At 41.3% G+C, this 25,068-nt stretch overlaps 2 protein-coding genes across 6 annotated transcripts in view; one reads left to right on the plus strand and one right to left on the minus strand.

Annotated features, from left to right (window-relative positions):
- Window positions 1-16,372, minus strand: part of TRDMT1 (tRNA aspartic acid methyltransferase 1) — a 40,171-nt gene extending 23,799 nt beyond the window's left edge. The window contains exons 1-2 of one of the 5 annotated variants that reach the window (XM_056485675.1): window positions 16,195-16,372; window positions 15,181-15,257 (exon numbers count right to left, since the gene is read on the minus strand). Coding sequence is in view for 1 of the 5 variants with exons in the window: in XM_056485674.1 (XP_056341649.1) it covers window positions 4,148-4,211 (64 nt within the window). In the remaining 4 variants the exon portion in view is untranslated. Of the gene's footprint in view, window positions 1-4,147; window positions 4,266-13,830; window positions 15,098-15,133; window positions 15,258-15,384; window positions 16,165-16,194 lie in introns of those variants that run through there. The other 4 variants (XM_056485678.1, XM_056485677.1, XM_056485679.1 and 1 more) reach the window with 4 other exon arrangements.
- A 172-nt stretch (window positions 16,373-16,544) lies between these two features.
- Window positions 16,545-24,815, plus strand: VIM (vimentin). Its single transcript, XM_056485673.1, has 9 exons — window positions 16,545-17,216; window positions 17,363-17,423; window positions 21,405-21,500; window positions 21,639-21,800; window positions 22,308-22,433; window positions 23,139-23,359; window positions 23,452-23,495; window positions 23,908-23,993; window positions 24,456-24,815. Exons 1-9 carry the CDS (start codon window positions 16,675-16,677, stop codon window positions 24,495-24,497), a joined length of 1,380 nt encoding a protein of 459 aa, XP_056341648.1. The 5' UTR covers window positions 16,545-16,674; the 3' UTR covers window positions 24,498-24,815.
- The last annotated feature ends 253 nt before the right edge of the window (window positions 24,816-25,068 follow it).

The following is a 25,068-nucleotide window of genomic DNA, read 5'->3' on the forward strand; positions in this document are numbered from 1 at the left end:
CAAGCAATATTTTTGTTTTGCATTGTGCTGAATCTTAAAGCTCCTTGTTAGTTTTGACTCCTTTGCCTCTTCTGATGGGATAGCTTAGCTCAGTGTAAATACAAAGACCAGTTTACTATGCTGTGCAATTCACAGGGACAATCAAATAAAATGAACAAACATGCATAACAGAGCATAAGAGACAGAAGCTGTTACTCTGTAAAACTGAAACATAACAATTGCAGAGGAAAAATATCACCAGATTCATCCCTGCAAAATTATGGCATTTTAAAAAATATGTCCTTTAGTGCTTCATGCAAGAAGACCTTTTTTCAGGGACCTGGCAGATTACAAATGCTTGTGGCAGAGACATGGAACCCATTTTTCATGGGAAAACTGCCTAAATTAATAAGCTGGTTTGGGTTTGTTTTGGTTGGGAAGGAGGAAGAGCGGGCTGTTTGTTTAATGGAAAGTTGCTAAGGAAATGAATTTGTAGCCATAGATTTTCCAAAAATAAAACACTATTTTTCACTGAAGAAACTCTTTATAAAGAACAAATTCACTCTCACACACACATAAAAATTATCACAGATTTACACATGTATGACTTAAACATCAATATTTATAAATCCCAAAAGGCCTGAGGTACAGAGTGGGAAGAAGAAAGAAATGCACTTTCATCCCTTAGCTGCATCCATCCTTCAGGAGTGTGAATATGAACACACTCACTGATTTCTAACCTTAACTAAGCTCAACTTTCTAAATTTTATCTTTTTGCAGGTCTTTGGTGTTAAAATATTATTATAAAGCATTCAAAATCTAAAACCAGAAATTCTGTGTGTGCTGAATTATCTATAGCTAAAGTACCAAAACAGACCTAGACAATCCCCAAGATTTTTCTTTTTCAGCTTTAGACTGAAACCTAAATTCAGAAACAACCTTCTCTTCACTATGAAAGAATGTGATTCAACTATGAAACTATGTATTCACAACTTCTATATACATAGAAGTTTCTTTACAGAGAAACACAAGACTATAAACTTCCATCAATATGCAAAAATTCAATTATTTTTACTGTAAGCAAGGACAGTCTCAAAAACAATTGCATACTGCTTAGTGCCAAAAGCATTCTACATTAATGACAGCTGCCAAAACAACAACCAACCTCATCCTGCAAGCTATCTTATAACTAAATTTTTGAAAGATCACAGCCAAGAAAGGCATCAAGGTAGAAAAGTAGAAAAGTGAGCAATAGATTTCCCGAGAATTTCCTATTTGCCAAATGAAACACTAGCAATTTCACAGGAAAGTAGAAAGTTGGACCAGCTGACCTAACCATAACTGACCCCATTACATGGCCAGGAACCAGCCTGCCAGAACTGCAGAATCCCTCCTGTAGAAAAAGGCCTTCCTGGAATGCTGCCACTGAAATACTACACGCTCCCTCTGTTCCCTACATTTTTCTTGGCTTATAGATTCACTAGAAACCATACCAAGATAATATATTATTATACATAATCTTCATCTATTGTGTATCTGGCTTATGGAAGCACTGGCACAATGGAGGCCTCTCTTTCAAAGAAACTTTGTATTTATATGGAATGAAACTCACATCCCTTCTAATATTTCCATACATGATTTAAAAGGAAGATGCTGAACAATCTGCCACTTGCTAAATGGAGGGTAAGATCAGAGACCTTTCCAAACAGCATGGTTTCACATACACATACAGGCCAAAAACATGTAAGAAACACATTATTAAAGTACTTACAGAGGAACATTCACTTCTTTTCTGTTTTATGTAAAACATGTAAAAGCAAACACTTCAATGCCCCTGGACTTTAGTTTGTTCCTTCATAAACTGTGTAAGAAAAACGATTCCAGATGTCTAAACAACTTTTAAAACCAGTAGAAATTATCAATTGCCCAAGTATATCTCTGCTTCCAAATGAAATCAGATTCATCAAAGATGGTTTTATATAAATACTTAATTTAGTGCAAATTTTGTAGGACACCTTTTAATCAAATTGCCTATTACTTTTAACAAGACTCTAAACAAGATTTTCATCTAGAAATGTAGGTTTGGAGAGACAGCACAATGTTTATGGGCTGACCTCTCATATGCTTCCCAGAAACATAAGCACCTAGATTGAAAAATGTTATACCAGCTGTAATGCAAATAGCTTTGTGTCTATTCACTTCCCAAATTTCAATTGGTACTTGACCATATTGAACTAGTTAGGGTCATTTACACAAATAATAAATTAAATGTCCTTACTTACAGTCCCTTTATTTGCTTTGACTAGTACCACTACAGAAAAATCTCAGTCCCACTGTTCATACATATTGCAATTTCTTCAGTCAAATGTAAACCCATAAGAACAGAAATTCCACCAAAGACTGACACTGAATCAGTTTTGTTCAGCAAGTTCAAAAAACAGTAAACATGGAAGTAAATTTACCTTTCCAGGAAATAATACAAGGGGTTTAGTTAAATCCTTCAGTCTCCAAACTACACTATTACTTGACATGATTTCAAGACTTATTATTTGTAGTAACTATTCACTGGGGCATCACTAATTTATCTTTTAGATAAATTTTATCATATTCTGATAATCTAATGAGGCATTCCCAAAATTCCCACCCTTTTAAGTATTTACTGAGTTACAAGTGATGTTGTTTCAGGTGGAAATTCACAGAGCACCACATCTAGCACTGTAATTTATTAAAAATTGAAGCACACATCTGAACTGCCCCAAGACATCTATTATTATGGCAAGAACACAGCTAGAAAATTCAGTTGTGTAGGCTAACTTTCAGGAACCAGCCCACTTTCCATGGAAATCTGGAAATTGTCGACAATACAACAACTATGGATAGCTTGCCATCACTTCAGAAATCTGGTTACTAGAAAAGCTGCATGTTACCATTAGTATGTACACTAGATACAAGGCATAATACACTCTTCTCATTCTACAAAATTTCCAAAATGTGCAGCTCCAGACAAAACTATACTTTCCTCTTAATATTCTAAGAACGTCTCTGGAAATAACGAAAATACATGCTCAAAACAGGTGGTTAGGAACGACACAGGAACTTATTTTGTTGTGCATCTTTATATATAATAAACCTAATAAAACATATTTTATATATTTATGTTTATATTTACAATTAAAGCATATATACACATTCAGCAAAAACAGGATAGCAGGAAAAATGCCACTCTGACAATTGTGTGCCTTAAGTAAATAAACAATGCTAAATGGATTTCACTATGTAAGCATACTCTTAATATTCCATAGCTGCCTGGAAAAATAGCAGGATAATGCAAGCTTCTACCTGATGTTTTTATGACAGTGCTCTCTGCTGATGCTCCTGAAGACTGAAGCATTTGAAGGATTGCAATTGCAGTTAAAATTATTACAGTGATTCTCATAAATTATACTAATGTGTGTTGAAACCTGGATTTCAAAGTAATAAGGCCTAGAGTACTTTACAAAGGAAATCAATAGCCCTAACTCAAATTTTGATTTGGAGAAGCCAATTCACAGGGAGACTACAGGACCTGCTGAAGGTCACCCAGGCCGTGCTTTAACAATTCAGCAAATTGAGCTCCAGAGCTCCTTGTATCAGATCAAGAACACACCTGGAAACATGGACTGGTGTGAATTCTCTATACCAGCTCAAATTCCATATTCAATTTTCATGTTTTTAAAAAGTTACACCAGCCTCAGATGGTCAGGCTCGCTAACCACGGCCTACTAAAACCAAGTGCATGTGCGTGCCAGGGAAACCCCGGCTCGTGTGGCTCATCCTGGGCATCTCAGTGATTCCCCATCCCATCTCCAGCCTGCGTCTGTGTTACACAGAGCACGTAATAACAAACACAACTCCACGGCCCCTTCCAGAAGCAGCTTCCTGGGCCAAACAAGGCGCAGGGATCCCTGATTCCCGTCCCTACGTGCTCCTGGGTACCCGGTGCCACACGCCGTGCTGGGGAAGGGGCTGTGGGAGAAGAGAGGCCACCTCTGCCCGCGCCATCGAGAGACGGGGCAGCCTGCATTGCCCCCTCCCTCATGGGCGGCGGTGCCCCCGAGCCGATGGAGCCCCGCGGGCGGGGTGTGCCGGGCGGGACGGGCAGCGCGGAGCCCCCGGGACGCGCCGGTACCTCTGAGGGCCTGGTGCATGCCGCCGATGCCGCTGTACAGCTCCAGCACCCGCAGCGCCGCCATGCTCGGCCCGCCGCGCCCGCCGCCCGCCCGGCGCCTCCCCGAGCGCCGCCCGCCCGTTCCGCCGCTCTTTCGTTCCCCCGCCCGCCCGGCCCGCGCTGCCCCGGGGGCGGCTCGGCCTTGGTGGTCGCTGCGGGAACACGGGCGGGATCGGCCCCGCAGGACGAGGTCCCTGATCCCCCTGAAGTGTCCGTGGGGCTGCTGCTGCCTCCGGGCTCTGAGGCGGGCAGAGGGACCCGCTGCCCGCCGAGACTCCCTCAGGGTCAGGGGAGACAGTGCGGGCGGATTGGGACGGGGTGGGCGTGCGGGCAGAGGGGGTGCTCCTCATGAGGAGTGCGCGGGCCCGCCCGGTGCGCGGCTGGTGCCAGGGGCCTGGGCGGTGCCATGGCTTCGGCCTAGGGCGATGGTTTCGAGAAGTCCTCTCAAAGCCCGCACAGGAAAGAAGGAAATAACTGATGAAACTGCCCTAATTCGCCCCAACGCTTCTTGCTAAATTGAGAAGGAAGAGACTGCTCAATGACACTGTTGTCCCAGAGTAAATATATTGCAGGCTATTACATGGGTTACCCACCACAGTCAAGCAGACACTCACCTACGCCTAAGTTTGCAGAAGTGAAGATTAAACATTAAAAAAAAAGATAAAAAAATCAGCCAACCTAAAGCTGAACATTTTTCTCCACTAGTTTCTTGTTTCAATTATATTGTTGTGGAGCCTTTAAGAAACCTGTTAAAAACGAGGTGGGTTTAAGGAATGGTTATTTTTTCCTTAGAAGGTGCCTCATACAACATGTAATAGTAGCTTCTACCTCTTGACTTGCAGTGGGGGGAAGAATTTTTAGCTGAAGCTGAAGGGCAAAAAAGAGCCAAATTTGCTCCCTTTCAACGCTCTCCTCCAAAAGATAGGATGCATCACCTGTGGAATTAGAAACAAAATTTCAAAGTAAAAATATCAGTCCTTGCCAATTTTTTCAAAACAGTGCTGTCATTCACCTGTGGATCTTCATTATCAGAGTCTGGGTCTGCTGCTTTATTTGTCAGCCATGGAATAAGCAGGAGATTAAACAAGAAGTCCAAGTCTAAGTCTAGGATTTGTGCAAGGAAGTGCAGCAGCTGAGATACCAGAGGAGAGCAGCAGGCAGGTTTCCTGCATTGGTAGTTGATGGAGAACTGAGAAAGGGGAATCACATGGTGCAACAAAACTGGAAATGTGCTTGCTGGAGAAAAGAGTCATGGGACAAAAATGCTGAAGGTTCTGAAGAACATTGGTCAAGATGATGATTGGTCAAGAGCAAGGTTGTTATCAGCTAAGAAGATATACTTTAGTGGAACCCCTTCAAAATATAGGTGCAAGGTAAAAAGAAAGAAAAAAGCAACTTTACTGAAATCAGTAAAGCTGATGAATGAGTTTGAGTTTCTTGTCTTGCTATTCTTGTAACCTACAGATCACAGCAATGCTAGATGCTGTGATGAGTGAGAGCTGTAGTTAGCCAGAAACAGTTCATTTATTTGGAGCTTTATTTTCACCTGGAGTGATTAATATAAGAAAGACAGGGCTGAGACCTGTTTTTCTTTCACCTTTCCCTGACTACAAGGTATTTTTGCCATTCATACATAGGAAAAGTGGAGTCTGATGGAAAAAGCAGCAGAGATGTCTCTGCTGTGCTGGTGGCAGTAGAACATTCCCTGCTCAGGGGAAATCCTCCACCTACTTCCTCTTCCAGTGTAGTAAAGTGGAGAATATGATCAACATGCCTCCCCTCTGGCAACAAAGAAATTCATAAACTAGACTGGGATTTTATTGGCTTCCTCTTGCAAAGAATGGGAAGCACCAAAATTTCCCAAGTGCTCATTTTTAAACTGGCAACAGTCACTTTTATAATTCTGTATAACTGTGTCTGCCCTAACATGGTTCTCATTATTAATTGACAGACGTGAAAAGAGCCAAAATGAAAACAGGGAATCTGGAAGCAGTTACTTGTAGCGTTCACTTTAAAAATGTAAAGTCAACATAATAATAATACTTTTTAGATCCAAACTTACATAATAATATTTAATCTCAGGTGGGGTAATGGCTGAGAATTGGTGAGATCCACTCAAATCTTTCTTATTAAAGGAAAACCTGGAATGATGGCAGAGAGAGGGTGAGCCCTGTGAAAGCAATTGTTCATAATTCACTCAGAAAATCTTGCTCTCACTGCCATGAGGCGGGCTAAACATTGCTCACACTTTGTCTTGTGACCCCAAAGCAGCATGTGTCTGCAAAATTTCCCAACTGGATCTCTCTGACTTACTGAAATTTGGGTATTGTGACAGCTCCTTTTTACCCTTCTCCATGCATATAGGATTGATAGGATTCTTGTAGCATGAAAATTTAATTTTATTAACAGAGGAGATTAATAATGGAGTTAAAGTCCAAAGTCCAACTCTGGACTCTGCATCTTTTAGGACACAAGTATGGCTGTTTCATGTATGAATTATGGCTCCACAATGTACTTGGCTTTAAATAACAAGTGAAAGGCTTTTCTAAAATGACTCCAATTTAGTCTAAATGGGCACATTTACAGAACTATGATAATGCTTTGATGAAGCAGCTATTTGCTTGGCTCTAATATATTTATAGTAAAGTAAATTTTAAGCAAACTTATCTTTAAATGATATTTTTAAAGTTGTTGACATAAGCATGTGATATCAGCATTTTCACTGAGACAGCTTTGAAAACTCCAGCCTCCTACCAACTAGCAGCATTTCCTGAATGCAGAAGTTTCTGGAGTTTGCCCACATCTCTGATGAGTGGTATGATATAGGTAATCATGCTAGGTCTGAAATTGTTGCCATGGTAATCAACAAACACATCCAGTGAAACAACTACATGTGGTAAGAGGAACACGAAACCACTGCAATATTTTCACTTCTTAAAATGCCTTAGAATTGTTAAAAATGTTACAATTAGCAATGCTGCACAAGAACGTCACAGAAACATGCAAAAAGCCCCTTCCTAAGATTCTGCATTGTACTTGGTAACTGAAAAGCAAAATTATAAAATATGACTGGACCATGTAAGCTCGTCCTCAAAGTGAGAAGAAAAGATTTTCACTGCTCTGTTTCTATAATTCAACAGATGCACACAAAAATACGTAAGTTACATGTAAATCTCCTCCCTGCCCTCCCCCAGCTGTGACAGGAGGCTGCCAGTCTGCAGTGCCTGTCACTGGGCTTTGTTGAGGCCATGAATGTAACCCCTCAGTGTAAGGCTGGGTGATGAAAGGTAGCAGACCCGAAGCTGGGAAGTGTTTGTGAGCATTTCCTCTATATTCAAAAAATGGAGAGAGAGCAGGGAAAATCTCCCTCTGCTCGTACACCGGCTGTCTAAAAGTGCCTTCACAGTGATCAGCCAAAACTTCAGTACAAGTAAATATCAATGCTGACAGCTGAAAACCAAAAAAATGCTTCTGTCCAAAGGTCCAATATAACCTACTAAATACCCAAGTGAGGATCAGAAAGAGTATACAAACATCTCAGCTGTCTGGAATGGAGGCTCATGTTCTGGGTCAGAAATCATTTGGGCCAGGAAAGAATGTGAGGCATGTCATACCCTTGCAATGCAACCAGTGAATTGAAAAAAAAAAAATCACTGAGAGCATATGGTATCAATTATTGTTTCCATAACCATTGGCCCAGTAGGTTACTAATAAAACTGAAAACCTTTTGCAGTTTATCAAAGTCTGTCTTTATCGGATGTTATGTTTAGGAGGGTATTTATCAGAGCTGGTTTCTGCTGAAATGGTGCTCAGTAAAAGTAGCTCTCAACCACAGAGGCAGTGCTTCCAGGAAGCCTGCTGAGCTCTGAGTAAGGAAGCCTATGATTTTCATTTATAATGCCATGCATCTGCAAGATTAGAAATGAAAACCACATCAAACCAAGTTTGTCAGTCTCTCTCAGTGCATTTTCTAAGAACTCTATACCAGGGAAATGTATGTAGCTGAAATTACTTGGAAGAGTGGTCAGACACAAATATTTTTAACCTTTTGGTTTTCAAATATATTAATAGCTTCATTTCAGGATTTTATTTTCAGGTTTTGGTGCTAGGTATATACTCTGTAGGGAATAAGGAAGAAAAAGACATTTCTTCTCTAATTAAATCTTTACTTTTCTGGTTTAACTACACTTAAAACTAAGTAAATCTGGCTTGTTTGTTACTTTTGGCCTGCAGTGGTTACCTGGGCTGAATGAGAGGCATATGTTTACATTATGTTATTGACTTTCTTGAACTTACACATTCCAGTGCTTGACAAAACAAATTCTGTAAAAAATTATATATTCACTGGACTGAACAAAACAGACTCAGAGCTCTTTAAGGCCCCTGCAGTCCAGCAAAAGATTTCTGGTGCAATGAACGTGTTTTGACTCAGACCTCTGAAGGGTGACAGCAGGCACAGAGCCAGGCAGTTGTTAAAGGGGGATCAGTTCAGGATGAGGTAATGGCGTGGGAGATCCCTGCTCGCTTGCAAGGGCAGGAGGAAATGATGTGATGCCTGCTGCTCTCTCAAAGGGAGGGGAGGGGAGATGAGGGAAAGAAAGGAAGTGCAGACGGTGAGCCTGGATATGCCTCTTAACTTCTTGCTTAAGGCAGGAATTTTCACCTCTGTTATCCCCGTAAATTGTGCAAACTGAAAAGACTTGTAGGTGTATGTTGGTCACACTTTCTGATCACAAGGCCATCCAGTATCACCTACAGCTTTTATACAGTTTATATGCAGTTTTGTCTTTTAAGGAGTTCAGCCCCTGTCCAAACTGACTTTATTTTTTTATTATTATTCAGTCCATGTGGTGAGTTTAATCTCTGACTATGACTAGTGCTAGTTCGCACAGGAAATGAGATCTGCCATGATGGTAGGATTTCAGCAGAAGGGTATTTTCTCCAGAGAGAAAGAAAACCTTTAATGCAGCCATAGCAGAGCTGTACCTGTGGCCCTGCTGAGCAACCTTCAGATTAGATAAAACAAAATTGTACTCAGTGGGTACTGCAAAATCTGCCCAGGTGCCTAAGCAGCAGAGATGTCTTCCACCCTGGTTCTATTGCTAGCATTTGCAAATGAGTTACTTTAAAGCTAATATAAAACTATTTGATATCAGTTATAGACTGCAATTACAAAAGTTACTTAAAATACTCTCTTTCTAGCTTGGACATGTCTATAGATATCTGTCAAACACACCAATAAAATATCTACACAAAAGTCTTTTGGAAAATAGTCTATAATAAAACACAGATTTGAAGAAGTTGTGATATTTTGTAATAATAAACTGAAATAAAGGAAAAATTGAAAAGTTACTGTGAAAAAAATCTAGGAAGAATATAACAGTGTCATTTTTGGCTGCTTTTGGGGTCCTTTCCTCTTTCCCCTTTGCCTCAACTAAGAACAAAAGCTTTAAGTTTTTCTAAAGTTGAAACAAACTTATTTTAGAAAAAGGACTGTGAAATTTAAATGTTATTTTTGCCAACACAGCTTTGAGATAGAAGCCCCAAAAAGCCTAGCCTAAAGGGGCCAAGAAAGCCTAAAATAGTTTTTTCTGAAGAAATCTTCTTTCACAAGACACATGTCAGTATGGATTGGCAGTGTCAAAATTCAGCGGTAGGAAGTTGGGCTTACTTGAAACTCCAGCAAATATGTTTCACATAATTCACCATAAAAATACAATGGGAGATTGTTGGAATTGTCCATTGGGAACCCTACGTGTCAGATGAAGTCCCTGAGGATGATTTTATCACAGTTTTAGTGCCAAGTTAGATGTAGCACTCATCTCCAACAGTATAGGATGCTATTGTTAAAATTAGCCTAAACTGTGAATAATTCTCATTGTCTTTGGCATCATGCATATTGTAGTACAATAGTATCGTGTCCCTCAAGTTGTGGCAGAAGTTGATTATTTATGGAATACAACTGCAGGACAGTGGCATTGCCATATTCAGGGAAAACCATGCTTCTCCCTTTGAAGTATCCTGACATCTGACCTGTATGTTGTTTCATCCTCATTTGCTGGACTTACGTGGTAGGCTTAGTAAATGCTGTCATGGAGTTTATAAAAATGACTGATCCATGTCAAATAAACAATTACAAACACTGAGAAAAGGTGGAGTTAGCAAAATGAAACATCTACAAAGCTCCTGAATAGTTCTTAGGTCCTTCCTCCTGTCATCCTACACAAGCTCTGTCCTGCCCAGTATACTTGTTGGACCATACACAAGACCAAATTCCTAAGTAAAATTTCAGGCAGACAGTGAATTGTCTTTGTTTTGGGAAACAGGACACAGTTCCACCTGAAAAAGTATGGACACCTCTACTCTTCCAGACATTTGCTCTCTTCCTTCTCCAGCCATATGCATCATCTCTTCTGTATTTAACTAATTTTCCACTCAGTTCCTTGTGGCCCACAATATATTATTTATCTTAAATCTGGACCATCTCCCCTCCTTAATCCCAACTGGACAAAGTATGTTTATGCTTGAAAATTAGGCATAGAGCTGGCATGTGAGAACAGAATGCCTTTTTAGAAACGTAAGTCTTCTCAGCTTTGGGGTGTGTGCAGCACTGCCTCTTCCCTTTGAAAGAAGCCAATTAATCCCAGAATGGCTAACACAATGTACGCTCAGTTTATGAGTCTCATTGGAACTAAAGATTTGGCACAAGAATTTGGATTGAGGAATCCACTAAAAACTTGGCCTTCAAGGAGCTAGTTCTGTTCTGCTCGTCCTGGGCATCTCAAAGGAAGAATGGAACAATTGCTGCACGCAATTAACGATTCCATTGCTGTGTTCTGCCTCTTCCTCAGAAAGATCATCATTTCCTGGTATATCATGGCAAGAAAACATTATGCTATTTATGCTTTGTGTAAGTGATGGAACTGAGGGAGAGACAAGAATAAAATCTCTTCTCAGATTTATTTGTATTTGGCTAGAGGAGCTCTTTAAGCAGCTTGATTTGAAAAAGCTTGGCCAAAAAGAAGTAGTAAGTGATTAACTGACAGGGTTCATTAATGGCGTACAAGAATCACTTCTTTTAGATTTTCCCAAAGAGAGGTGGATGGATGGATGGATGGATGGATGGATGGATGGATGGATGGATGGATGGATGGATGAATGACTCATCCTTGAAAAAGTCTGCAACCTCAAAATGTAAAACAGCTAATCAAGACAGGGCTTCCCATTGTAATGTGGCAAGTGACAGTTCATCCACGCTGTTGACGTCTAACTGGACCAACAGTCCAGTAGTTTTCTGCAGGAATTGCAACCTAGTGCTGAGCAAGGTCGAGATGGCCAGGTTAGCAATGTGGCAAAGGACAGCAAGAAGCTACACACACTACTCATTTTGCATAGATTCTCCTGAAAACTTGAGCTGCTCAATTCAAATATTTTATCTGATATATAAGTTAAATAGTCCTTATAAAGTGCCTGTCATGATCCTTGAACAATTTCTTGGTCTTTGACAATATACAAATTTCATGAAACAAGGATGTGGAGAGATGAAATTTCAAATTATCTAATTTTGGGCATCTGAAATCAAGACTGAGAGACTATGTGTATTCTGAAAATTGGTTCTGCTTAAAGAATTTTAGGTTGACCATTGAGCCTTAAAACATGCCAAACCTCTCCTCAGTTTGGAAAATCTTATTCTTTATGTCCCAGTCATTGCTAACTGCATTGCTGCCATTCAGTATTCAGTGCTATTACTGTTAAATGAAGTGAGACAGGGTGTCATTCTTGATTTGTTTTTTTTTTGTTTTTTTTTTGTTTTGTTTTGTTTTTTTTAATGGATGGGTTATATAAATTGCTATACTTGTGATGGAGTTTAAAAACTTCCTCTTCTCTTCTCTTCTCTTCTCTTCTCTTCTCTTCTCTTCTCTTCTCTTCTCTTCTCTTCTCTTCTCTTCTCTTCTCTTCTCTTCTCTTCTCTTCTCTTCTCTTCTCTTCTCTTCTCTTCTCTTCTCTTCTCTTCTCTTCTCTTCTCTTCTCTTCTCTTCTCTCTCCCTAGAGGTGTGCATGGTGTTTGAGACAACCTCAGGGCACAGGGCTGTAGTGGCTTTGAAAATGAGCACCTGATTTGGTCCTGTTTTGATACAGAAAACTTCCTGTTCTGGCAATTATAAAACATAGTAGAGAGGAACCTAATGAATGACAATAATAATTCTTTGGAAATGTAAATTGTGCGACGGGGTGGCTTGACTCATGTTCAAATCATTTCCTTAATGATGAAACCCCTGCCAGTTTCATATAGTTCATTATACATTAAAATAGAATATTTTAGACAGACTTGGTTAGTTTTGTGTATATAGCCTAGTCATTTACTTTAAAAAATCAGCAGCTAGTCATACCAATTTGATATGCTTATAACGCTGGCAATGACAACAGGCAACATAATTTTAAAAATAAATTTTATAAAATAATTTGCCAGTTTCTTTCTCAAGACAAAAATTAGTCAAGGAAATTACTCACAAGGGGAGATTTCAATGCTGGAACATTTAGATATTCTGCAACCTGGTGATATTCAGAAATTCAAATCAGCTTCTCCTAATCAGAATGTAGGGAGATGGATTATCAGGGTTCAGAAAAACCATCCCTTTCCTGGATGCACTGGCCTTTCTTGGTGGCTCCTCCTTACACTTGGCTCTCAGCTCAAGGTAAAGACTTATCCCAGATGAAGATTAGAGCCAGAATCCCTTTTTTTTTTTTTTTTTTTTTTTTTTTAAACAGAGACCTTTCTGTTTTCAAAATCATAGCAGTCTTCATGTTTTTAGGTCATGGCTGAAGGTGTTCTTGGACAGTGAAAGTCACAGCAGTCACTCAAGTGATAGACCACAGCACTTGCTCTGGCTGAGCACTGAAGAGTGTTACTCCTGTTTAATTGTCTATAGGGTGTTAAGGCTCTTTTATTTCCTCATGTTAAAGTGTGTCCCTGTTGCCCAGAGTTTGTTTAATATTCATGATGCAGGGGAGATGTGAAGGCACACCTCTACAGCCCCATACATGCCAGGGCTTATGGTTGTTGTATGCTACTGACAACAAAATTCATTTTATTTGCATGGCAGGATGTTTTTTCATGGTTGTTTAATCTTTATGTCTTTCTACGCCTCCTGGAAGCAGAAATTTTAGAAAAAGGACAAATCTGATTAAGAAAAGCATTCACATCTGTTTAGTCAAGGTTTATACAACTGAAAAGCTTATTCAATATTCAGACTGAATTGCACTTATTTCTTACTGTTTAAATTAAATGGTAAATTAAAAAAAAAAAAAAGGGAATACCAGTTTTTCAACTATGTTTTCAGACCAAAAGATATTTTTGCAAGGAAATAATAGAAATTCTGTTATATGGACTTTTTAATTTGTAGTACAATGGATATGCAGTACAAAGCCATTCAGGCACCTGTACCTTCTCTCTATGTATTTCCATTTTCCCCATTAATGAAAATTACACACAATACCTGTGTCTTTTTGCTAAATTTCTGGGACTTGATTCCATATTTCATTCTTGGCAGTAAACCAATACATAATTATCTGAAAAAAGGCCACAAAAAAATAGCCAAAAAAGAAAATTTCAGTGTGAACTGAAACTCTTGCGATAAAAATACCTTTTTGTTTTTACTGGCACTCTGCTCTACTTCTGTAGAGGTGATGTTGCAGGCTGACCAGGCAGCTACATCACTGCACACTGGAATTGCACTGGAAGGCATTGCAGTAATCAGCACAGATGACAACCAGTAGTTTATGAATAATCCCCAACGTGGTGCTGAGTGATGCTCTTAGCTGTTCTTCATGTCAGAAGTGGTCAAGATCTCCATCTCTGAGAGTCCCATGGCATTTTCCATGAAACTAGACAGATAAGTGTGATTTTATTTCCATTCAAAGTACATCCTCTGTGACATTTATGGCTACACTGAGACAGAGTCTCTTTTGAAATGGACAGTAGAGATAATTTTGTATTTCAAGGGGACATGTTTTAATCCCCTTTGGGATTTGCAAAGCAAATGTGTGTTGAATTTATTACAGTTTACAAGAAACTTGCAGTTTCTTCCATTTGTGCATCTGTGTGCCAGCAGCAAAAGGCATTTAAAGGTTTACTGTAGTCCCAACAGCCTACAGTATCTGAGTATTTCATAGTGAGACACAGAAATCAGGAAGGTGGCCAAGAGCACATATGGCAGCAGTGACATAAACATACGGAAATTACACTTGAAACATGAAGTGGGTGGGTCATGTTTACTACAACAAATACCTTGGATTTTAGGGGCAAAGCATTTTCTGAATGAGGATGATTCTTCCATATGTGTGCCATTGAAGGTTTTGTGAAGTGTAAGTTGTGCTCTCTTAGGAAAAACAGATGGGGCACCAGCACATCTTTAAAAAACAGTCTACTGTTTTTTAACAGTCTGCTAAACCTATCAATATTTCTGAGTACAGCATCTTTAATCCATGAGACTATTGGTTATGTGCTGTTTTGCTTTTTGCCTACTCATAGAACAAGTATGTACTTCTGTGCCAGGGCTCACAAAGGCTTACAGCTCAAACTTGATGGCTTAAATAGAGCTCTGAGAGGGCTGGGCAGCACAGTGTCCAGGCTGGGCTTCGGGAACCCTTAGCCTCAGGAATGCTGTGTGACCTCTGCCTCTTATTCAGTGGGTGAATGGAATGAGCTGTAGCCCAGGACTTATACTGCAAGCACTTCAGTAGCTCAACCTTGTCAGCTTCCTTTGCTTGACTAAGCTCCAGTGAACAATAGAAATAAAAACCTCAAGGACCTACATTTAGATACAAACTGCATTCCTGCACTTCTGGTTGCCAACAGAATAAAAGCAAAGCAGAATTTCCTTCAAAAAACCAAGATCTCTAATAAAAAATATATAGATTCACATTCTTCCTTGTGAAGTACATTACCTGAAGTACAATAGTTGGCTACTACTGAATTGGGGTGTGAAGATTACCTTTTTCTCTACCCACTGTTCATGTTCAGGTAAATCAGAATTTCCAGTGAAGATATTTCTTCCTGCAGGACTGCAAGCTAAAAAAAAATCAAAAACGAATGGTAGTTTTGCATCCCCTAAGTGCTGAAGTTAATACATTACAGATAATACCTCTACAATGTATCATTTACTTCCCATAGCAAAGAGGAAAAAGATGTCCCTTACCTGATGCATTGGTGTAGAATTTCAGGATGTGAGTAGTGCTTTGGCCACTCAAGTTTTAAGTTATCTAAATGGCAGAGATTCTGTCATCTTCCATAAGCAACCTCTGCATTCATGCTGAAACAATCTGCTGCTGCTCAAAGTTTTTCTCTGTTAACTTTTATGCCATTGCTATTGCCCTGTACTACCTGCATCATTTTTTCCATTGCTGGTAATCCCATTTTGATTGTAAAATTGCTCTTTAAGACACTGGGATTTTTGCCTGGCCTTTTGTGTTGTTACACACGTATTTGCAGATCATAGCTGATGAACAATTATTATTTTCCCAGGTGGTCTCCTAAGACTCTGACCATGTGCCTACCAAAATTAATAGCAAAAGTCTGTTGGGTACAACAGTGGGGAAATAAACCTTTGTTAAAATCAAGCCTGTTACTATCCTAGTTATTATCCAGGAGCAAGATCCTGGATACAGCAATTTCAATAATGTACTGGCCACACAGAAAAACCTTGTTAGTCCTGTGATCACTATTATAATAATAGCAGAACTAAGCCTTAGGCATCCAGCTGCTTACCCAGCTACAAGGAAAACATATTTAACCTGTAAAGTTTGTGTCTTAAGCTTAGGAGCTGAGATTACTATTATGGGAGGCAGCTAAAGAAAACACATACATTATTTTTCTGGCTGTTCATTTTGAACACTTGGCAGCCCTTTGTGAATAGCTAGCATAACTTCTCCCTGACCCTAGTCTTTCAGAAAGCTCAAAAGGAAATGAAATGTTCTTAGAAAGATATATAGATATATATACGTTATACCTACAGAGGGATTTTAACAGGTTATTCGGAGTATTTTGCCAGGCTTGTGACATAAGATTAAACTCGGCAAGCCCTTCTCGCAGTCACCGCGCTCACTCTGGAGGGGACAACGAGATGCGAGGAGGAGCCCAGCGCCCGTTCCCGCGAAGATGCCGCTGCTGTCACTGTCAGCCCCGCGCCCTCCGTGGGGTGCGGCACCGCCCTGCCACGTCCCGCTGCCCCGGCGGAAACCTGCCAGCCCCGGGGGACCCAGCCCAGCCCAGGCTGCCGCCCCCTCGCTCCGAGCCGCCCGCTCGCCTCCTTTGTGTCCGTGTCCGCGGCCGCCGCCCCTTCCCCGGGCGGGGCGGAGCGGGGCGGGCCGGCGGGGCGGGTTCGCGGCGCCCATAAGAAGGGGCCAGCCCGCGGCCACCGCCCTTCTCAGCCGCGCACCCTGCTCGTCCCGCGCCGCTCCCGGATTACAAAGCCCGCGCCGCCGCCGCGATGAGCATCAGCACGAAAAACTCCTCGTACCGCCGCATGTTCGGCGGGGGCAGCCGCCCCAGCACCGGCACCCGGTACATCACGTCCAGCAGCCGGTACTCGCTGGGCAGCGCCCTGCGGCCCAGCAGCGCCCGGTTCGTGTCCGCCTCGCCCGGCGGCATGTACGCCACCAAGACGACGTCGGTGCGGCTGCGGAGCAGCATGCCGCCCATGCGGCTCCACGACTCCGTGGACTTCACCCTGGCCGACGCCATCAACACGGAGTTCAAGGCGAACCGCACCAACGAGAAGGTTGAGCTGCAGGAGCTTAATGACCGCTTCGCCAACTACATCGACAAGGTGCGCTTCCTAGAGCAGCAGAACAAGATCCTGCTGGCCGAGCTGGAGCAGCTCAAGGGCAAGGGCACGTCCCGCCTGGGCGACCTGTACGAGGAGGAGATGCGGGAGCTGCGGCGACAGGTGGACCAGCTCACCAACGACAAGGCACGCGTGGAAGTGGAGCGGGACAACCTCGCCGACGACATCATGCGGCTGCGGGAGAAGTGAGTGTGCCTGGGGACGCGGGTTCGGGCTGCCGGGCTCCCGCTGCCTCCCCCGCCCTGTCCCCCGAGCATCCCGAGCCGCAGCGGGATGCGGCAGGATCTGGGTGACCCCCTCTCCCTCCTCACCGCTGTCTTGCCCCTTCCAGGTTGCAGGAGGAGATGCTTCAGAGGGAGGAGGCCGAGAGCACCCTGCAGTCCTTCAGACAGGTTAGCGGTGCTGGGAGGGAGGGGCCGAGGCGGTGGCGGCTGTGCCTGGGCGGAGGGTGCGAGTGCGGGAGTTTGCTTGCCTTGCACAAAGAGATCCCGTCAGTTCTCACGCGGGCCCTCCGTGTTTTCTTTAGGGGGATGCTGCAGTCGGAGGGGAGGGGAGGGAAACTATTGTCCTGCTTTATCCAAGTCTAGCCCGTTTTAGAAAAACGCCCCAACGTGGAATCACTTTCCGATCCAATAAAAGTGAAAGGGGGCCATCTGCTCGCTTGGCTGAAGGGTATTAATGGTTTCTATGGGATTCACCGTGGAATGCAGATACCGGCATTATGGCAAGTGTGGTGGCAGCAGATTGAAATAATAGATCCCTTTGTGTCAGAGGGGGGGCGCAGTGGGCTGCATTCTTACTAAATGTGTAATGGTGCGGGAACATTTCTAGCGAAATGTGTCTGTTATGGGCCAGTTTTTGCACAAAACAGAACTGCTTTTTGATGAATCACTGGTCAGTGAATTACTGAGCAACAGTTTCAAGTTTAAGGTTTTTTCATGTGGGTGTTGTCTCCTGACAAAAAGACAATATGTTTCTTGGGGTGAGGTCACAGGATTGAGTTTGTCTCCTCTGGGTGTCCACTAAGAACGTGGAATCTAATCCTCTGTAAAACAAAGATGTTAACCTAGGAAAGAAGTTGTGTTAGAGTTTAGACTTTGTAGGATGCTGTGATGTTATCTCGATAAAGTAAATCTACATGACAACCAGAAACAACTGTGCAAACAGCGTTCAAAAATTCTTAAGCTCAAGTTTTCACTTGTGCAAAAGCAGCTTTCAACTTAGATTAAGCCTTGTTTGGACTAAGAGATATTTTGGAATGTGCCTTCTCAAAACAAGGTCTCTTCCCTAAAACTCCTGGTGTAAAACAGCATTGTTAGCATTCTTCCAGACTGGAAGTGACTGCCTTTATCACCAGGCAGCTGGCTACAGGCTGACTTTGTCTCAGAGCTCTTCATGGGCATTAACAGAAGTCACTATTCAGGAAATCAGCACTTGATTGTCAGCATTTCCCTGGGAAAGGCTTTTGACTGCAGTATGTTTACAGTCCTTGAAGGAGAGCAGGTGTGTTCAAGAGATAGTGTGGGGAAACTGAAACACCTACTCCCATTCAGAGCCTGGGAATTCAGTCTCCACAGACGTTCTGGGGACAGAAGTTTTAAACAATATTTTGGGATACTGCCTTAATTTAAGCTTCTTTTTTTTTTTTTTTTTTCCCCCGAGTGCTAAGACAATTTAAAGTAGCATGAAGTTCTATGAAGAAGCATTTAACTTAAGTTTTAGAGAACCTCATCTACTCTGATTCATTGCTGAATTCAGTAGAAGGATCAATTGACTTAGGGTTGGCTTTTACACGATTTTTCATATTTAATTGGTGCACTTTAGGCATGTCTGTACTCCAATCCAGTTGAATCTTATGAGGCTCTAGGCTTTAAAGTGAGCTTGGCTTGGTGTGCATACCCCACACTCATTATCCAGTTCTTCCCTGTACTTTGGAAAGGGGTCACTCAGGAGCTCAGCCTCTAGCAGATGTGTGCATGCAGGACAGTCAGAATTGGATCAATTTAACCTCCTGAACTGTAGCTTGTGCATAAGAAATGCAGATTGTCTGTGGAAACTCTACAGTAAATCTACTCAAGACATAACTGCTGTGCTTGATTTGAACAGCACTCATACCTCATTTTTCCTTTCTGGCAAGGGTGGAGTTAACATGCAGATTTTGAAACCTAAATCTGTTTCAGTGTAAATTTTGTTCTTCTGAAAGTGAAATTAAATTCACAGAACACTGAAGCTGAAGTATCCTGTTGTGCTGTCCATTTTAAAACAATGCACCATTTTCTATTAAATCATATTTTTCCATTGGGAAGTTGCATAGTTTTGGAGCACTTCAGCAGATGATTTGCTGTTCTCATGTATCATCAAAGTACTTTTTACTTTTTACTTGATGGACCAGTAGTGTACTTCAGTATTTTAAAATAAAGAATGAATATTTGAACTTAAGCTTTTATTTCCAGAAGCTGACTGTTTCAGAGACTGTTGAGCTCATATGTACTGAATTTCAATTTATTTCTTCTGGGCAAAGATGTGATTTTACTCCTGTGCTGAGGGGTGCATTGCATGAAGTGTGTGTGAAAGTTCAGTGAGGACTTTACTTTGGGGCAGGACAAGCATCACAGTTAGTGAGAAAGTTACTGCAGCTTTGCCAGCTGGTCTAGCAGAAAGGAATAGGTCCTGGACAAGCCTAACAGGTCAGGTCCTGGCTCACAGGAGGTTTGTCTGGAGTAAACATGGATGCTCAACCCTGCAGAGTAGGTGATGTGCGTTGAAGAATCTCCTAGGATAAAATCAGTGCCTACTCCAACTGCATGTATCTATGACTTGTACTTGTTTATTCAGGCTACAAGTAGTCTGTTTATTTATGTGGCTCTCCACACATCTGGGAACTACTGAAACACTGAATCTTAGAGATAGGGAATACATAAATGATAGCATATAATAAAGTACATACCACATATTGCAAGTGTCTTCAGTTTAAATTGCTTTCAATTTACTGTAAGGTCCTAAAATCCTGTAGCTATTCAGTTATTATAAAAAAAAAGAAAATGGCTTTCAGGATGAAGATTTCTGTAAAATCCTCTGGAAAATCTTTGGATGTCTGGCCAATTATGTAAACATGTTGGGTTGCAGCCATGTAATTTTCTGCCAGAATGATCTTGAGGGGTTTTGGGGGGAGGAGAACAAATTAATTAGGAAATTCTTTCCCTGAACTGGAAAACAGAGCTGATATGAACTGTGGGTGTAAAACTGGAATTGATAGAAAAGTTATGGAATGACGCACAAAAGGTTGTTTTACTGGATAAAGTAAACAGAATAATTCTTCTGGAGCAAGGAACGCACCCCAGAGTAGGAGTGATCCAAGGAAAGGTTTTCTAGGAGTCTAAAGAAAGCCCTCCCTTTTTCAAAGGTGCCATAATAAAGAGAGCTGCTGATTAGGAATGCTTATTCTTTGGGCAATCCAAAATAGCTTTAGAGTAAGCTGTGAGAACCTGATATGTTAATACCCTGTGAGCACAAGCATGTGGCTGTGTATGCAACTAGTGTGAAAGGAAAAATCTTCCCCTTTGCAAACTAAATGCCCTACACATTCAAAATGTAGGAAGTTGCCAATCAATGTTTAGTCTTGCGTTTTTGAACTAATTCAAGTTGCTCCTTTGTAACATTCATGACGTGTCTTCTGTTATGCTCTAAATGAATTTTTGCTGTTGATTAAGACTATCTCTGTCCAGCAAAAGGTGGAGTCTGTGCCAGCAACTGAGGGTGTAGGCAATGATGAGTTGCTCAGTTTCTGTTTATGCTCATACCTTCTTTTTCTCAAGGGAGATCTGTTGACTTGCATTAAGTGAATATTGCAGTTCTTATACGTACCTTTCCAGCTTTACAAGTATGCTCTAAGAGTGTGGGTTGTGGACCTGTGGGGCTCTGTGCTTATTCACCAGGGAGTCCCTAAGTTAAGCTCCCTGACAGGCATGAAGGCACAAGTTTTGCACTTTTCAGCCCCACTGAAAAGAGTGGAAGTTTGCAAATTGCAACTCTGTCAATGTAGTCAAGCTAGAAGCACTTACTGCCGACTTCTGACTCAAGTACTTGAAGGATTTACACCCACTATGATCTGTGTGCTCTTGATCATGCTTAGCAGCATGTCAGCAAAGATACTATCAATATATGTGGTATAGTTTTCAAATTCACAATAAAGGTGCATATAATTGTTTAAGGCTAAGGTAAGAGGTGGCAAAAAGGTTTTTTTACAGTTTTTGATTTCCTATTGTCTTGTCAAAAAGCTCAGATGTAGCATCAGTTTGTATGCTACTGAGCTTGCTGTAAGACTTCTCTCCATCAATTTTGTAAGTTTATGAATTGTTCTTCTCTCTGGTCAGGATGTTGACAATGCCTCTCTGGCACGTCTTGATCTTGAGCGCAAAGTTGAGTCCCTGCAAGAGGAGATTGTCTTCTTGAAGAAGCTTCATGATGAGGTAAGCTGACAAATGAGGTCTGTGTTTGAATGCAGACTGTAGCACAGAAGCTCTTTGCTGGTTCTGTCCCAGAGTCCCCCCCTGTGTATGATCTGTGTGCTTTTGTGCAATAATGTTGAGTGTCTGCTTCTCTCCAAGGAAATCCGAGAATTGCAGGCCCAACTCCAGGAACAGCACATCCAAATTGATATGGATGTTTCTAAGCCTGATCTCACTGCTGCCCTGCGTGATGTTCGCCAGCAGTATGAAAGTGTTGCTGCTAAGAATCTTCAGGAAGCTGAAGAGTGGTACAAGTCCAAAGTAAGTAAAATGCATCAGGCACTGGAATTAATTCTGTTTAACAGCTTTGCTTTAGCACTTGCTGTTCCCTCTCTCTCTCTAATGGACATGAACATAACCATGACACAAAGTTTTTTTAAATCCTAGTCGGGGAAGGGTACAACTAAAAGCATTTTGTGCCATAACTACAGTAGCAAAGTAACGGGTGCAGTCTGTGAGTCTTTCCTATGATCGTCTGAAAGCAGATGGATGAAGTACTGGATGAAGTTGGATGAAGTACTGGAACGAGTGAAAAAAATGGTGAAAAGGTGGGAAATGTACAGGGTAGGGAAACAAGTGTGAAAGTTTGCTATGAATTCTAATTTAACATTCAGAAATGGAGAGGCGCTTTAAGAGTAATACTAATATTTAAGCGTTTCAGGTGCTAACCCTTGTAATACCTTCAATTGCCCTTAACTGCTGTGTCCACAGAAGGTCTATTTCACACTTCTGTTGAAGTGTTGTGCTGACCAGAGTGGGGTTTTCCAGTTTGCAGATCTCTCTGAAGCTGCTAACAGGAACAACGATGCCCTGCGCCAGGCCAAGCAGGAGGCCAATGAGTACCGCAGACAGATCCAGTCTCTCACCTGCGAAGTCGATGCTCTCAAGGGAAGCGTAAGTAGAAGACAGCAGTTGTTCTTCATTGCAGCTTTAAGCACTGCACTGCAGTTTAACTGTAAATTTGGATGTGAGTGCAGCTGATCTGCCATGCAATTCAGCAGCATATTAGTACTTTTTGAAAAGGATGCTGTAGGCTCAATTTGTGTGTATGCACAACAGTGCACTGGATAGATTGATACACTGAATTAGTTTTACTTAAGCTGTAAACAGTAAGTTCATTCTCTTGCTATAATAGTCACTGTTTATTTAGCTCTTTCTGGAAGTGTTTATGCCTTGTCTGTCAGGTACAGCTAAAGCTATAAAAAAAACCTGTGGAGCAGTGAAAGGTGCAAATTTTGCTGTTGCTAGAACATGACTGCCTTAAAGACAGGCTTGAAGTGGATGTAACAGTGTTTAGCACACCTGTAAATCTCTACTAAGGACTGCCTGCATGCTGACTTGTACTGCATGTGTTGGGCTTACTGTAAAGGATGGCTTTGCCACCTGGTAGACCACACATGTGGCACACCTCAGATCATGTTGCAGAATAACCCTCCTTGACTTTGCAAAGGGAAGGAGATGACAAATTTGGGACACGTCTGGGCATTTTCCGAAGGAATGCAAATGTAGCAACTTTCCTTCTTTAAAATATAAAGGGTCTTGAGGGTGGGGAGGAGTGACTGAACTGCAGCAGTGCTTGATTTCTCTGTTCTTTTCCAGAATGAGTCCCTGGAGCGCCAGATGCGTGAGATGGAGGAGAACTTTGCTGTTGAAGCTGCTAACTACCAAGACACTATTGGCCGTCTGCAGGATGAGATTCAGAACATGAAGGAAGAAATGGCTCGCCATCTCCGCGAGTACCAGGACCTGCTGAATGTAAAGATGGCTCTTGATATTGAGATTGCCACCTACAGAAAACTGCTGGAGGGTGAAGAGAGCAGGTAATCACATGCAGACATTTTTCTAAAACCAGGAATTACTAGAAGATACTTTATACCCATGTCTGATTTTATCCATTTCTTTTTTCCTGCAGGATTAACATGCCTATTCCAACCTTTGCTGCTTTGAACCTGAGAGGTAAGCTGTTCCTGCTATTTCAGTTTGGGCAGTTGCTGTATTATTGGCATGAGGGCTCTGGATAGTTCTTTTATGCTGGTTTTTGAACTTGTGTGAGTGCAGTTGGTTATGAACACTCTTCTTGGATCTAACTACAATATTTGCAATTACTTAACCTTGGATGGTAGCAGCTCTTTTGTTTCTGGACACATTTTTCAATATTGATACATAGCAAGTAATTAGTTTGGATACCTGCTGAAACTGCTTTAAGGGGCACAGAAAAAAGGTAGAAGACCTGGCTAATTCAGAGCAAGAGACTTCTTTGTATACTAAATTGGGATTCTGAAAACTAGACTCTAAAATCTGTTACACCTCATTTCTTGGAGGAGGCACTTCATCTAGACTATTGGTAATAATAAATCTTCTTCTGCAGAAACCAACATTGAGTCTCAGCCAATGGTTGACACTCACTCAAAGAGAACACTTCTAATTAAGACCGTGGAAACTAGAGATGGACAGGTTGGTGGTAACTTTAATTTTATTTCTATCACAGCTGGCTACCTTAAATTCTTAAGTTTGCCTACTGCTTACTGCAACTTGTATGTAGTAGTAAGTATTGAGTAGAACAGCAATTGGCACTCCAAGCTGTGTGAACATACAGGTATAGCAAAAAGGTTTCTCTGGAAAAAAATCTAAATTCATCTGATAGTAAAAGTTTGTGACTGTTACCTGTGTCTTGAGTGTTTAAGTTCAAACGATTCAAAGATTCTGTAGGAAAACATGTGGCAGTAAACAGAGATACTTTACTTGCTTTGCATAAGATGCTGTTGCTGGTGTAAGTAAATAAAACTTGAATGGTTTCTGTATGCTATTTGCAAACTAGAATTTCATGAGAGCTGATACCCACTTACATTTTGGAAGTGGATGTTCCACTTCTTAAAAACATTAAAACTTAATGCAAGTGTTTCTGTTTTTCATTAGGTTATTAATGAAACTTCCCAGCATCACGATGACTTGGAGTAAAGCTGAAGTGAAGATGCATAAAAAGGAGAAATTCTTACCAGCAAGATTGAAAAAGTCCATGTCTTAAAGGAAGAAACAGCTTTCAAGTGCCTTTCTGCAGTTTTTCCATGAGCGCAAGATGATTATGCTAGGAAATAGGTCTTAGATCTTGCAAACTGACTCTCCCTGAAGGATTAGAGTTTACAATGGAGTCTAGTTTACAAATAGCAATATCTTGTGCTGCAATACTGTTTTTAAGTATCTGAATTCAATAAAACTGCTTTTTCCAGCACAGTATGAGCAACCTGTCGCTACTTCAATAAATCTTTGGAAAATGGCTCTTGATGTGTTCTAATTTGTTAATTTCATGACTTTCTGGAAAGCCATAACAACATAATGCTGGAATTATTATACGGTTGACATCTCTAGTACTGGCTGTGTGGAATGCTGTTTTTTTTCAGTTTAACTAGATAAACTGTCTTACTCATTTACTGCTTAGGTTTTGGAACCAATTAAAATGGATTATAACTGGCAGATGCATAATGTATTATGATATTTCTTATCACTTGAATAAAATGATACTTCAAGCTAA

Source organism: Oenanthe melanoleuca, chromosome 2, assembly GCF_029582105.1.
Source record: "Oenanthe melanoleuca isolate GR-GAL-2019-014 chromosome 2, OMel1.0, whole genome shotgun sequence".
NCBI classification, from domain to species: Eukaryota; Metazoa; Chordata; class Aves; order Passeriformes; family Muscicapidae; genus Oenanthe; species Oenanthe melanoleuca.

What these genes read in the sequence shown, in the direction of transcription:
- VIM (XM_056485673.1), top strand. Translation starts at nt 16,675, where the DNA reads ATGAGCATCAGCACGAAAAACTCCTCGTACCGCCGCATGTTCGGCGGG. An exon ending in ATCATGCGGCTGCGGGAGAA is followed by an intron (nt 17,217 to 17,362) that starts GTGAGTGTGCCT and finishes TGCCCCTTCCAG; the next exon opens with GTTGCAGGAGGAGATGCTTC. An exon ending in TGCTGCTTTGAACCTGAGAG is followed by an intron (nt 23,496 to 23,907) that starts GTAAGCTGTTCC and finishes CTTCTTCTGCAG; the next exon opens with AAACCAACATTGAGTCTCAG.